The sequence below is a fragment of the Halichoerus grypus genome, chromosome 13 (genome assembly GCF_964656455.1).
Source record: "Halichoerus grypus chromosome 13, mHalGry1.hap1.1, whole genome shotgun sequence".
Taxonomy (NCBI): Eukaryota; Metazoa; Chordata; class Mammalia; order Carnivora; family Phocidae; genus Halichoerus; species Halichoerus grypus.
In genome coordinates, this window is record NC_135724.1 from 46,443,059 (window position 1) to 46,458,319 (window position 15,261).

Below are 15,261 nucleotides of genomic sequence, written 5' to 3' on the forward strand. Positions count from 1 at the left end.
CCATTCACAACCTAAAGACATAGTGCTTACATTCTTCTTAATTTTATTCTTGATGGTTTCAATTACTCCAGCCTCTTCGCTTTCACACAGTTTCTCTGTCGTCTTTAAGTCATCACACGCCAACTGCATTTTTTCTTCCTCAAATGTCATCATGGCGTTCTTCCAAGAAAGAAATAAGGAAAGAAGGAATGAATCCGTGTCTGAAAATTTAGGCGATTTAATACAACAAAATCCCAAACTAGGAAGAAAAAAAAACATTCAAATTTTATTTGTTGCAAGTAAAAGAATGTTACAGGATACCCTAATCATTTCCAAGAACTATAATCTCAATATGAAATAAGAATATACCTCTATCACACCTACACGAAAAAATACAGGGTAGTAAACATTCTCACAGTTACTGTTCCAGGACCTTTTTAGTTGTTATGGAACACAGTAACCAAAGCCCTGCATAATTTCTGATTGGTCCACTTCATTCAGTTTTTATAGCAGTGTCTCACTGAAAAGTTCATTCTCCCCACACGTGGACCCCCGGCCCCATCAAGTACTGTACAGAATCGCTAGTAGGTTCACCTTGAAAAGCGTCAGTCTTTTCAGGGACAGCAATTCCAAGGGGTTCCCTTATTTGGAACTCATATCACACCGTCCACAGTGAAAAATTCCACTGGCAGCCTGGTGGAGTTTTCCAGGCCACATCTGAGTGGGTAGGGGCAATCCTTCTCTGCTGAAAACCTGCTACTTTGACCAGTGGCACGGAGGTTTCTGAGGTTATGAATGGGCTGCCGGGGCAGAGACAGGACACCTGGTTCTTGGAAGGACCTAATGAGCTCTTCGTAGCGAGCTCTCTACCATGCCCTATCCATTCGGCAAGCCCTCCCCTTGGCATTCTAGGTCTCCTTGGTAGGACTCCAATATACTCTCCCCTTGTAGCCAAGCCAGACCACTGCCACCTTTGCCCAAGCCCCCTGCCACACTTGCTTTCCAAGCAGACCCCAGACCTGTCACAGCCTCCCTCCCCACCTTCCTCCTCCACCAGCCAAGCTTTGGCTGGGTCTCCCTCCCTGCCTTTGTAGTGAACCAGGTACTCATGTTGTGATTCCCACAGAGTACTGTTTTCCTTAAAGTCGGATGCTGTGTTTTCTTGTAAATGGCAAGGCTTAAAAATTAGTGTTGTATTCCCCGGCGAGAGGAGGAAATAAATAGCTTGAATGAAAGTCCGTGCCACCAGAAGCTGGCCGGGTACCTGAGGTTGGGCACGGAGAGCCAGCCAGCACAGGACAGGCTGGTTTGCAGAGATCTTCCTAGATCTGAAATCATTTAAATGCTTTCTCTATTTTACTTCACTTGGTCTCTACACATATTGATTATAAATATGTACACACACACACACACAATTTGCTATTATACCATTCTATGAGTGTTTTTTTTTAATTATGTGTTTGAAAGTGGTTTGTGTGATGTTATACATATTTCTAGAAAAAAAAGCATCCGATTTTTTACATTGCTGAATTTTCTTTAAACACATAACTGCAACCTATTCCTTCAATTCCTAAATACTAATATTTAAAAATATAATAGTAACTAATAAATTTCAACTCTGCTGATTTAAACTTGCTTCCCAGTCCACATTTACTCAATAATTTTAGAGCAAAACCTTTAGTATCCAAAGTCTGGCCTTTTTTTTTTTTTTTAATCTCAGTTTTATTTTTTGGGAAGGCCTCTGCAATTTTATTTTTATTTAAAAAATTTTTTTGATTGGGAAAAACAATTCTCTGGAAGGTATTAGCATTTTATTTTTTAAATTAAGGGAAAAAGGATGTCTCATAGGTGTTGGCTAATAGGCAAAACTTTACTACACTTTTAAATGCTAAAAGATCTATATCTATAGGGGCACCTGGGTGGCTCAGTTGGTTAAGTACCCGACTCTTGATTTCGGCTCAGGTCATGATCTCAGGGTCATGAGATCGAGCCCCGCATCGGGCTCTGTGTTCTGTGGGTAGTCTACTTAAGATTCTCTCTCTCCTTCTCCCTCTGCCCCACACCCTCCACCCTGTGCACACTCTCTCTAAAATAAATAAATCTTTAAAAAAAAAAAAGATCTGTATCCATACAGCTAGTAACTCTAAGACATACTTTATATACTTGTTTCCTTCACACCAATACCTCTTCCCATACTAACTTACCAAGAAACTGACGAAGCTGGCTCCAAAACTCATTAATGGGCTATGATTTCTGTTAAGGAAACAAAATAAAAATATTTTTAATATATACTTTTATAAACATTTGATATATTAGGATCACTATATATTTCTTAACGACTGAGCCACCCAGGCGCCCCAGGATCACTATATATTCCTAATAATTGGACAGACAGTAAAGTCTTAAAGCTGATTAAATTACCCTAAGAAAGGGGCACCTGGGTGGCTTAATCAGTTAAGTGTCCGACTCCTGATTTCAGCTCAGGTCACGAACTCAGGGTTGTGAGATCAAGCCCCGTATCAGGCTCCATGCTGGGAGTGGAGCCTGCTTGAGATTCTCTCTCCCTCTCCCTCTGCCCCTTCCCTCCTCTCTCTTGGCTTCTCTCAAAAAAAAAAAAAAGAGAGAGAGAAAGAAAAAAGAAATTATCCTAAGAAAAATGTTGGAGGCAAGGAGGTTCACAGGTCTGTCTGCCAAAATAGAACCTGGCTGATTCTTCAAAGCAAGGCACACAAGAAAATCAAATGATAACAGAGACTGCTTTAGTAAACCAACCTGACATCTGCACACATGTGGCCAAAGGAAGATGATTAATATTCATCTTAAAAATGCAAAACATGTTCAAAACTTTGCACACATAAAATATCATTTTTAATGTAGATCAAAGGGTTTCTACCATGGAGCCAACCTTGAAAGTTCATTAATTCCATCTAAAGAACTTTAAGAATGCCTCGCTAGGGCAACACTCTTGGGTCCCCTCCCTCCTCAGGAGCTTTGTACTATCACTTTGCTATTGCTCAACAAACCCTGCTTCGCTGCCCACCTCCCCCCACCCCCCGCAAAAAGGCGCCTTAGTGTCAGACACTCCACCACTGTAATACAGTCATTATGAAATTACATATGTAAGCCAAACAGAAACCAAATCAAACTAATACCAATTCAAGGAATACAGGAATATAAACTTTCCACTTCAAATTCACAACCAGTACAAATTCTAAATTTCTGTAAATTTCACTAAAAGAGAAAACAAGTGGTAAATGCCTTCTTAAAGAAAATAACTTTACTGATTTTTTAATTATGTAAGATAACATATGGTCATTCTAAAAAAGAAGAGAACAATGCATTTAGTCAATCCCCTACAGGAAATTTAGTTTGTGTCCAAAGCGAATGTGTGTTTCAGGGTGGGGGGGGCAGGGAACATGCACATTTGAATGTATATATGTACATACATGCATATATCCAATGTATGTATCAGATGAATATCTTTGTACATGTATCTTCTCAGGCATGTCCAAATATATTCTTGGGATAAATGGCTAGAGATTGTGTTACTGAGTCAAACAGTATGTACATCCATTTTCCTCTTGGAGGCAGGGGGTTGGGCAGGGGAGTGAGTGGAGGGAGCAGGGAAGGAGGAAGGTGGGAGGAAGTGGAAGGGCAGTAAGGAACCTGATTTATTTGGAATACTAACTTTCTGCTACATTCTTCCCCATCTATTTAGTACTTATTTAAATTCTACAATGAATAATAATTTGTTTACCCCCACCTAATAGGATACTAAACCAACAAGAAAAAACGTAGGAAGGTCAACTCATTAGTGATGTATCCCCTACTAGCATTCACATCCATAAACCAAGCTCAAGCAGCACATCTCGAGCCCACTGCCAAGTAAGCTTTCCCCCCACAATGCAGCAGAGCAGATGGCAATTTTCCCAGCCCACGGCTCTGCATGGACATACCATTATAGGCTCCCAACCTAATTTGGTTTGCCTATCAGTGTCCCTTCTAGAATGTTATTTTCTGCTTCTTATCCCTTATCATGCCTTACACACAACAGGCTTTCAACAAATACGCATCAGTGAAGGAATGAAAGACAGAGCCCTGCCTTTTAGGAACAAACACATTTCAGTCAAGTGCTGATGAGTATGGCCTTCCCCTTTCCTTGCTTACATGTTAGCCACTTTGCCGTCTGAAAAATGAAAGGAGTTGAAACTAGGGCCTGGTGTTGCCACATGTGCTTCTTGTTTTGGACTAAAATTGGGTGTCTGGGAGCCAACTATTAATTATTCATGGTATCCTAGCCTGGACCTCAGTAGTTCACATACCATCGTGGGTGAAAAACCAGCCCAGTGGGAACACTCTTACCTCCCTGATGTACAGTCTCCACAAACCCCACAGCATCTGGTACATTTGACAGTGTACCCAGCACAATAAACTGATCAATAAATACACACCCTCTCATATCCTGCACAAGACCTGTTGTTTTAAGAATTTAACAAGGCTCACTTGACTTTTTAAGCCTACGTTAACTTACGTCATCTTGATCATTTTGGCCCACAGATGTGTTTCTACATAAAACTTACTCATTCAGGGGATTTGGAAATGTTCCCAAAGAGTACAAGTCTCATTACTTTAAAACCGAAGCTAAGGAAGAAGGAAGAGGCTCCTAGCTCACCTCAGTATGCTCATATTGGGAACCAATAAACAATGACCCAAACTGGAGGGGAGTTGAGGGTATTATATAAAGACTGAGTATAAAAGTAAGCGTTAGAACCGAAACACAAAATACCAGAAGATCTATAAGAACAGAGGTGAGGACAAGTGAAATAGACCACCTGGTAAAAACCTCCCTTATTTAAAAGAAGACAGGATATAAGTACAGAAATATATACATATTTGCTAATATTGAAAAAAATGGTGGAATAACCTATCATTTAAAAAAATGGATACTACAAGGTGAGAGAAGGAATAGGGAAGAAGAAACAAGGGTAGAAACAAAGCTTCTCTGTGGATTAGACATTGGAACCATGTAAATATTGCACATGATAATACCAAATTTTAATAATGCAACCCCTAAAAATTAATGCAAATCCAGTTGGTAAAATAACCACACAGAATTATTCCAAGTGATGTTAGAACACAATAATCTAACAGTGCACTTTTATTATGAAATACCCTTAAAAACAGACCCCAGAAAATGGCAAAAAAAATTTGTTTCCCGTAATCATATTCTCACCAGTCAACTTGGTATTGTCATTCTAAGGCTGCTGGGGATGTAATTTGTGATAAAGCAACATGTAGGTATGATGGTGTTTGTTGGGACTCAGGGCTTTGTGAAGAGGAAAAAGAATGAAGTTAATTAAAAATCTTATAGCCTAGAATAGGAACTCATCTTTAAAAAATACATATTTTCTGTCTACTGAAAAAGCCTAGAAATAACACCGCCGGTAGCCCTGAGAATGCCTAACACCTTCTCTAAATACATTAGGTAAAAGGGACCGTGGCTCCTTGAAGAAATGACTGATTCCAGGTCAGGGATAAGAAATGTTCGAGAAGAGCCTGGAATATCTTGTTATAGCAGAAAGCAAGGAAACTTAAAAGTTATATTAGTGTCTTAAGAGGTTCCCACTATGCAAATATGGAACAATTTAATCCCTAATGAAGGTAAAAACAGCAATGGATTGAAACATCAAATATGGTTAAACTGTAAGTTCATAATAGTACTTTTAATTTAAAAACAAAACAAACCCTCTCTGGTTGCCTATGGAAGATCCTAAGGAACGAATTCATTATTTTGGAAAAGGATTTAAAAAAAGAGAAGGAATAAGCATTTATCCTGTCTTTCTCTAGGGACTCAGTAATGAATTAGGTGGGTGGGAGGGCAGTCTTTTTACAAAAATATCCTGGGATAATAAATGAAAAGCAAAAGATAGAATCAATGTTTCATTTTGCAGCTCCCAATGAAGTAATGGATATGGGAAATGACCATAGAGACAAGGGAACATATTAACCACCACCACACTGATATGATCAGCAATATCCAAGCTGTGGAAAACTCTACAGGACAAAAATCCTAGTTTCTTCAATGACAATAAAAAAGTGTATGGGGGGGGTACTGAAATGGAATCTCCAAAATAAAAGGTACAAAATACAACAGACACTTAAAGACACAGACACATCAAACAATACACACACACACACACACACACACACACACACACACACATCTACAAACCAGTAACAATTAGAATATGAAACGAAAAATCACAATAGCACCAAATCACTAAGTATCTAAGGATAAATCTAACAAAGATGTGCAATATTGTCACACTGAAAACTCAAAACATTACTAAAAAAAAAAAATAAAGACCTAAATCAGGGTTTCTTAACATTTTGGGTCAGATAATTTTTTCTTGTGGAGGCTGTCCTAGGATTTGTAGATGTTGGGCAGCATCCCTATCCTCTATCTACAAGTTGCCAGTAACACACAGCCATTCTTCCACCACAGATGTGACAACAAAAATGTCTCCAGACATTGCCAAATGTCCTCCGGGAGTAAACCGACCCTGCCTGAGAATCACGAATCTCAATACAGAGATATACAATTCTTGTGGGTTGGAATTCAATATTGCTACAATGTTAATTTCTCTTAAACTGAACTATAACTTAAATGCAATCCAAAGCAAAATCCTGGGTGTGTGTGTGTGTGTGTGTGTGTGTGTGTATTGAAAAGTTGATTCTAAAATCTACATGGAAAAGAAAAATACAATTAAAACTAAGAATTCCTGTTCACTCATTAGAGATTACAAAAGACAAATCACAGACTAGGAAAAGATAGTTAAATATATTTATCCAACAAAAAGCTCATCCTCAGAATATGTAAAGAATTCCCACGAATAAAAAACGTCAACCCAGTAAAAATGGGCAAAAGTCTTTAACAGGCACTTAACAAAAGAGGGTATCTTAAAAGTCAATAAGCATATTAAAAAGTGTTGAAAAGCACTGGTTATCAGAGAAATACAAATTAAAACCACAATGAGATGCCACTATACTCTTATCAGATTGGCCATACTTGCAAGGACTAACACTACCAAGTGTTAATGAGAATGTGGAGCACCTGGAACTCTCACACACTGCTTAGCAATATCTACTAAAGCTAAACACATGCCTACCCTGTGATCCAGTAACTTCACTGTTTGATATATATATATCGTACACACACACACACACACACACACACACACCAGAACTGAATTATTATTATGCCCACAAAAGATATGTATGGCATGTTAATAGTACTATTCACAGTAACCTCAAACTGGAACCAGTAGAATGATCAAATAATTGCAGTATATTCATTCAATGAAACAGAACAGTCCACAGCTACGAGAAAGAACAGCTCCTGCTAAGTATAACATGAATCAATTTCATAGACAATGTTGAGTGAAAAAAGCCAGACACAAGATTATATGATTCGGTTGATATGAAGTTCAAAACTACTGTTCTGACCTCTGTCTTCAGAGGGGATAATTACTGACTGAGGAGGAGCTCAAGGGAAGATGCTGGAATGCTGGAAACATCCTATAACTTTGTCTGGGCTTAAGTAGTTATACTGTGGTGTTTACACATGTATACATTCTTCACTGTATGTAAGCTTTTCCTTATGAAAAAGAAAAAATTAAAGAGAAAAAATCAGATAAATGATCATTGAAGGCATTTGATTAGATTGATGAATTATTAATTTATTAGGTATGGCTACATTTTAAAAACTAATTTTTAGAGATGTTTATGAAAGTATTTACAGATGAAATGATGACTGGGACTTGCCTCATATACAAACTGAGGTAAGAGTATTAAAAGTGAGAAGTATAGATAAAACATGATTGGCCATGTCTTAATTCCTAAGGCTGGCTGACCAAAAAATGGGAATTGATTATACTATTTTATGTACTTAAGAAGATGTAGGATATTTTCAAAATAAAAAGTTAAAAAGCAAACAAATCAAAATCCTCTGCAAAAGAGGTCTTTTGGAATTTTTTTTTTTTAAGATTTTATATATTTGAGAGAGAGAGAAAGAGAGACGAGCTGGAGGGATGGATGGAGAACAGAGAGAGAGAGAGAGAAGCAGGCTCCCCGCTAAGCAGGGAGCCCCTATGTGGGGCTTGATCCCAGGACCCTGGGATCATGACCTGAGCCGAAGGCAGACGCTTAACCTACTGAGCCACCCAGGCACCCCTGGAATCCTTTTTGATGAGAAGTCTTATTATGGTCATTGCCACTGTTTGGTTTTTGAAAATGAACCACCAGTAGAAATAAAATGGCTCTAGATTTTTCTCTCTGTATATGGAGACTCCCAAAGGCAGAAAACCTGTTGCAAATACCAAGGAGCAACTGATCATCTTTTCCTCAATTCATCAACACTGCCAAAGTTTAAAACACATTTCTCTAGGATATTAAAACCTGGGATAATGAAAATTTTGTTCCCTGAAATATAGCAGAAGATAATGTATGCATCTGATTTTCAAAAGAGTATTTTTTCCATTTGGGCATAATTACTATAAGTCAGTCCCTAACAGAAAATGCTTTTTCAAACAGGATTTTAACCTCCTAACACAGAGGCAAATGGCTGGAATTTTTTAAACTTTTGATTTTTGTGAAAATGTTCTATATTTATGTAACATTGAGCTCTTAGAAGAATTCTCCAAAAGGACTTTTCTCCCCTTCAAATGTGCAGGAAGATTGGACTTTGTGTGTAAAAAAGGTGATCCAGGACCACCTGAAGCTGATCAGCCATGGCAATCAACTTCACCTTTCATTGCAGCCCCAAGATCCCAGATTGAGGGTCAAAGAAATAATCACATAAATTCACTCCCTGTTGCTCTTTAAGGGGACTGTGCCTCTTCTGTGATCCAGGCTGCTCATGTGACCCATGCCATTTTAAAAAATCACAGTCCCTTGGGGCACCTGGCTGGCTCGGTTAAGCATCTGACTGTTGATTTCGGCTCAGGTCATGAGATCAAGCCCTGCGTCGGGCTCCAAGCTGGGCGTGGAGCCTGCTTAAGATTCTCTCTCCCTCTGCCTCTCTGCTCTTCCTCCCTCTTCTTTCCCCTTCTCTTTAAAAAAAAAAAAAAAAATCACAGTTCCAAAGAACGATAGGAGCAATTAAGGTATTGAATGCTTCTGTAGATGCTGCTCTCCTTGCCTTCAGAAACAAAATTTTGCTAACAAGACAAGTGATATCTCGTGTCTCCATGGGCTCTAATGGGACAACATTGGTTCAGTACTTCATTTTTCTCTCTGAAAGTAAACAGTGCCAACAGAAGAAAAAAACCTAAGTGCATAAAGCCATTCACTGCAGCATTATCCAGGATAGAAAAAAATCTGTTTAAAAAACTGTCTACATAGGGGGAAAGCTTCATGACATTGGATCTGGAAATGATTTCTTGGATAGGACACCAAAGGCACAGGCAACAAAAGTAAAAAAATAAACTGGACTGTATCAAAATAAAAACTGTACATCAAAGGACATGATCAACAGTGAAAAGGCAACTGCAACCCACAGAATGGGAGAAAATACTTGCAAATTATCTATCTGGTAAGGGGTTAATATCTAGACTATAAAAGTAACTCCTATGAGTCAACAACAACAAAAGACAACCTAATTAAAAGACATTTCTCCAAAGAAGATATACAAACAGCCAGTAAGTACATGAAAAGATGCTCAGTATCACTGATCATTGGAGAAATACAAATCAGAACCATAATGAAATACCACCTTACATCCATTAGGATGGCTATGATGAAAGAAAGAAAATGAAAGTGTTAATGAGGATGTGGACAAATGGGAACCCTTGGGCACTGTGGGTGGGGGTGTAAAATTGTGCAGGCACTGTGGAAAACAGAATGGCAGTTCCTTAAAACATCAGACATGAAATTATCCTGTGGCCCAGCAATTCTGCCTCTGGGCGTATGTCCCAAAGCACTGAAATCAGGAATGCAAACAGATGTTTGTATGCCCATGTTCTAGCACCGTTATTCACAATAACCACTAAAGCACATGAATGGATAAACAAAATGTACACAAAATGAGGCATACACATACAATGGAATATTATTCAGTCTTAAAAAGGAAACTCTGACTCATGCTGCAACACAGATGAGTTATGACGATGTTATGCTACATGAAATAGGGCAGTCACAAAAAAGTACTGTATGATTCCACTTACATGAGGTATTCTCAGTCGTTCAATTCAGAGAGACAGGAAGTATAATGGTGCTTGCCAGGGGCTAGGGTCAGGGAGGAATGAGGAGCTGTTTAATGGGTACAGAGTTTTAGTTTTGCAAGATGAAGAGTTCTGGAGATGGAGTGAACCACAATGTCAATGTATTTAACTAAACAGCACCCTTAAAAGTGGTTCAAATGGAAAATATCATGTTATGTGTATTTTATCATAATCAAAAAATTTCTGAAAATGGACAGAAAGCCTGCAAGAGAATAACCTAGAAAAATGCCTGTGGCAGAATGTAATGTAAAAACAAAAGTTCCGGGGCGCCTGGGTGGCTCAGTCGTTAAGCGTCTGCCTTCGGCTCAGGTCATGATTCCAGGTCCTGGGATCGAGCCCCGCATCAGGCTCCTTGCTCGGTGGGAAGCCTGCTTCTCCCTCTCCCACCCCCCCTGCTTGTATTCCCTCTCTCGCTGTGTCTCTCTCTGTCAAATAAATAAATAAAATCTTTAAAAAAAAAAAAAAAAAAAAAAAAAAACAAAAGTTCCGTGTACACTATGTTTCAATACATACAGACAATAAAAAAATGAAAATTCTTGTGGGGGAGGGCAATAAAATTAATGGTGATTTTATTCAATGTTAAGTGTATGTATGTGGGATGATAAACAGTCACTAATCATCTGTTTCAATAACATCATCATAGACACACTCCCTACATTTAGACAACTTTTAGAGAGAAAAAAATGCATCATTTAAGTAAATTTACTTGTTCTAAATACTCCGTGATTTAGTTGTTGCTTTGATAAAATTTCTCAACAGAACAGATCATCCAGCCAACCAAACAGAATAATGGGGGGATTCAAGAGCAAAACAGACAAAGCCTGCTTGCGTGGGAGTGAGTTATTCACTCAGTGGCAACTGAGGTCTGCCTCTGCCCAGCTGTGGCCCAGGGTACTGTGAGCTAGGAGACAAACGGTAGCAAATGGAGAGAGAGATACTTACAGGGGGTGACGCCCCCAAAACAGTCTTTGATCGTTTTCCAAAAATGAACGCAAATGATTTGGAGACTGCTTTTCATAGTATCTATGTAAGTAATGCAAATAAGATTTTTAAATGCATCCTCTTCAAAATATTAAAAAAAAAAAAAAAAAGGAAGGAAGGAAGCCAATAGGCCAAATAGAATCACAGGGTTTCTTGCTTTTTGAATTATTTTATTGAAAATTTTTTTTTTCCATTTTAACAGTGAAATCTTCCCTCTACCATGCTGACTTCTCCCACCCTGCCAAGAAAAAAGTAACTCCTCACTACAAAGCCTTCTAACAAAAGCAGAGTTAAACTAAAATATGCCAAGGTCAGTACAAAACAGATAAAGCCTGGAAACTGTCTACATTTCACAGCACACTGGCCACCTGAATGTAGACCTCATAACTTGTCCTTCTGGCTCCTGGGCTATTCCCTCAATTTCACTGTCCTGTATTTCAAGTCCTCTTCTGAGTACACTGTTAACAATCAATAGAGAAGATTAATGGACTCTTCTGCAATGAACTGTTTTCCCAAAAGACTGAACTTACTTTTCGACACCACTCAGCCAGGGAAACCATTATGGTGAGCTAGTTGAAGGGCTTGATCTTGATCTGAAGATGCTCAGCAGCAACAGAAAGGAATGCCTGGCCTGCCGGGGCCAAAGAGCAGGACAATTTTTACCACTCACCAGCTAAAGAGACTGCAAGATTGATCTCGGCTTCTACTATGACAGTGACCAAGAACAGCAAGGTTTCCAGCCCCTTGTTCTTGTAGAATTTGTTCAAGAAACACGCGTGCGCGCGCCTCCCCCCTGTGCAGGGAAGGGAAAGGTGCCTCCGTAGTGATGAGGGAAAGGCTCTAGCCCATGGGTCTAGGAAGAAAAGTGCCCTCTTCCCTCAGATGGTGGCCGAGGAAAATAAAGGTGAAAAAGTTCATTTGAAAGGTTTTTCTTGACATGATTTATAATAGTTATTAAGAACATTTTTCAAAACAGAAAAACCTGATTGATTCTGAAAGTATCTTAGTTAAAAAGTCCTACAAAGGCTTCCTTCACGTACAACACATAGCCCCTAGAGGTCTCCTGTATGAATGGAGAGTGTTGGTACAAAGTTCCCTTTTGAAGCTTGTTACAAATCAGATTATAATATAAATTAATTATGTGTCAGGGCACCTGGGTGGCTCAGTCAGTTAAGCGTCCGACTCTGGATTTTGGCTCAGGTCATGATCTCAGGGTTGTGAGATCAAGCCCCGAGTCGGGCTCCATGCTGGGCATGGAGCCTGCTTGGGATTCTCTCTCTCCCTCTGCCCCTTCTCCCCCACCCCCACCCCCCAGGCTCATGCTTGCTCTCTTTAAAAGAAAAAAAAAGGAAAAGCAGTGGATCTATCCCATTCACTGTTTCATCCCCCAGGTCCACGCACCCCACTGCTCCACATCTCCTAAGTCTCCAGGATAAATCTCCTATTTTAAAGCAGCTTCCTGGAGTGTATAGCCAACTCTGAGCCTGTTCAGTGAGGGGTTAAATTGTCAAGCCTATCCAAGTCAAACAATTATGAGAGTGATTAAGAAATCAGGCCCAACCACAAACTATACAATTTACTATCAAAGTCAAATAATAGATGGCTTTCCACAACACTCCTTCCATTCTTCAACAAATTTAGATTATTTGAGAACCATAAATTTTATTTTTAAAAAGCAAAAGTATGTTTTTAAAAAGCAGGCTATTTAGGGACGCCTGGGTGGCTCAGTCAGTTAAGCATCTGCCTTCGGCTCAGGTTATGATCCCAGGGTCCTGGGATAGAGTCCCATATCAGGCTCCTTGCTCAGAGGGGAGCCTGCTTCTCCCTCTGCCTGCCACTCTCCCTGCTTGGGCATGCACGCTGTCTCTCTCTTTCTGACAAATAAATAAAATCTTTTTTAAAAAAAGCAGGATATTTAATTTTAAAATCACACACCCAAGTCTTAACCAGATAATGTTCTGCAGTTTAAAGGAAAATAAATGAAAACTGATGTCTTCTATACATTAGGCAGAAAGAAAAATTCTAACAAATCTACTTTTGTTTCATTCATCCACTCAAAATATACTCACTGTACACCAAGTATACAGTAGGCGCTGTGCCATGCAGTGAAGAAACAAAGATGAGTAAGAACATGCAAGCTCTTCAAGGAAACTAAAAAGTCCAGTTTGGCTGCTGGAAACATTCCAGTAATAATAAATGGAAAGTGGGCAGATGGTTGCTACTCTTACACAAAGTCATCCTGTGTCACCCCATTTTTCATGGATGAGCGAGGCTCCCTCTAACACCATATCTGATGAAATCTGTAAGAAGCTACTTGCCATTTTTGATTTCCTCTTTTCTAGAGTTTTTAAAAAGGGCATATTAAGAAACCTCCACTCTCTTCTACATCTCTATACTTTAAGTCTCTGCAGAGAAATATTTGCTACTTGCCCTGTTATTTGTTTTCATAAATGTAAGTCCCGAGAATGGGAATACCATCTCTGCCATGTGCACCTGTCCTGACCACGCAGGACAGAACCTGGCATATAAACAGGCCCCCGATATAGATCTGTTAACAAACCAACCATCTCCTGCAGAATCCATGCTTCACGACATTTCATCTAATGGACCTTCCTCCACAGGTTCCAAAAAATTACCAAATATAAGGCTGTCCTCAACCCAAGCCCATAAAAACTACTTCCACTAACAAAAAATAAAGGTGCTTGCTTCCTTTATCAGAAAGGAGCAGTGGGGGAATTTCATGGAAAGTCTCTACTCTTACTTTTCAGACACAGTTCAAAGCATGATCCTTGGGAAACTTTCTATCTAAAGGACAGCATGTGTCTGGAAACCCCGATCATCACAGTCACTGCGTTTATGACAGAGAGTGTTCGGAATAGGTCCAGTCTCCTGTTCAGACTTGTGTTATGGGGGGCCCACTCTTCTTGGGGCTATGGGAGGCTGAAGCGCACCATCAGCTGGCCACTGGCCACTCCACTTCTGGTCAGGGACACCTCCAGGCCACGGGGACGGCAGTCCCCAGGGCGCGGCCGCTCCTGTGTGTGCAGCCTTGTCTGCACTCAGCCACTGGAGTGTCTTACCATTTACTGTTGTTACTGGATGCAGCCTTGCCTCTTATCAGAGAGAGACTTTGTAATTCACCAGCTGGTGCCAGGGAGCCATGAAAGACTCTCCTGTGAGCAGGGAAGCCATCAGCTGTGGCAAGCATGGGAGCACTTGGGGGGCAGGGTGAGACTCAGGCTCCACCCCACATAGGGACAAAATAAGCAGGGGTCTTGGGCATCCCCTACGTCCCTTGACGTAGAAATTATCTACGAGCATGTAATTAATAAGCCACTCTACCCCGCATCTGAAAAGAGTAACTAGGCCCTAGAACCTTACGTCCTACGGACAACTGTTCTGATGGATTCATTTCTAGACATACATACGTATGTTATTATTAAGATGCATCTCATGAATTTGTCAAGATGGCCCTCAAAGCCACTGTGGTAGTGTTTTTAAAATTTTTTTTAAGTTTGTATTTATTTATCTGTCAGAGAGAGAGAGAGAGCACATAAGCCAGGGGAGCGGCCGGCAGAGGGAGAAGCAGGCTTCCCGCTGAGTGAGGAGCCCAATATGGGACTCTATCTCAGGACCCTGGGATCATGACCTGAGCTGAAGGCAGACACTTAACCGACTGAACCCCCCAGGTGCCCCCCACTGTGGTAATTTAAAATATAAACAGCTTCTTTAAGTGCACCACAAAACCAGAGTTTCACTTTTTAGGCTTGTCTCTGGTATCCCGCAAAGGAAAAGCTAGCAGATTCAGGGGTACGCCTCTGAACTTGGGGTGGAGGAAGATTTGGGGAACGACTACAAAAGAGAAATGGCGAGCAGGGCAGAGGACACAGAGGGTTTGGCTGGGTCGGAGGCTGAGGAGCCCGAGCCCAGACTGCCAAGTGCCATCTACAGAGCCCCAAATGGTGGCCCGGCCCCCAGCCAGCAAGGCCAGTGAGGATGGAGAGGAGGAAAGCCTGCAAAA

The 15,261-nt window shown here is 40.3% G+C and overlaps 1 protein-coding gene across 1 annotated transcript in view; it reads right to left on the bottom strand.

Annotated features, from left to right (window-relative positions):
• Positions 1–15,261, bottom strand: part of TTC39C (tetratricopeptide repeat domain 39C) — a 102,858-nt gene that overhangs the window by 57,509 nt on the left and 30,088 nt on the right. Inside the window, exons 2-3 of the mRNA XM_036098143.2 lie at positions 2,184–2,232; positions 31–159 (exon numbers count right to left, since the gene is read on the bottom strand). Of these exons, the coding sequence (XP_035954036.1) occupies positions 31–159; positions 2,184–2,232 (178 nt within the window). The remainder of the gene's footprint in view (positions 1–30; positions 160–2,183; positions 2,233–15,261) is intronic.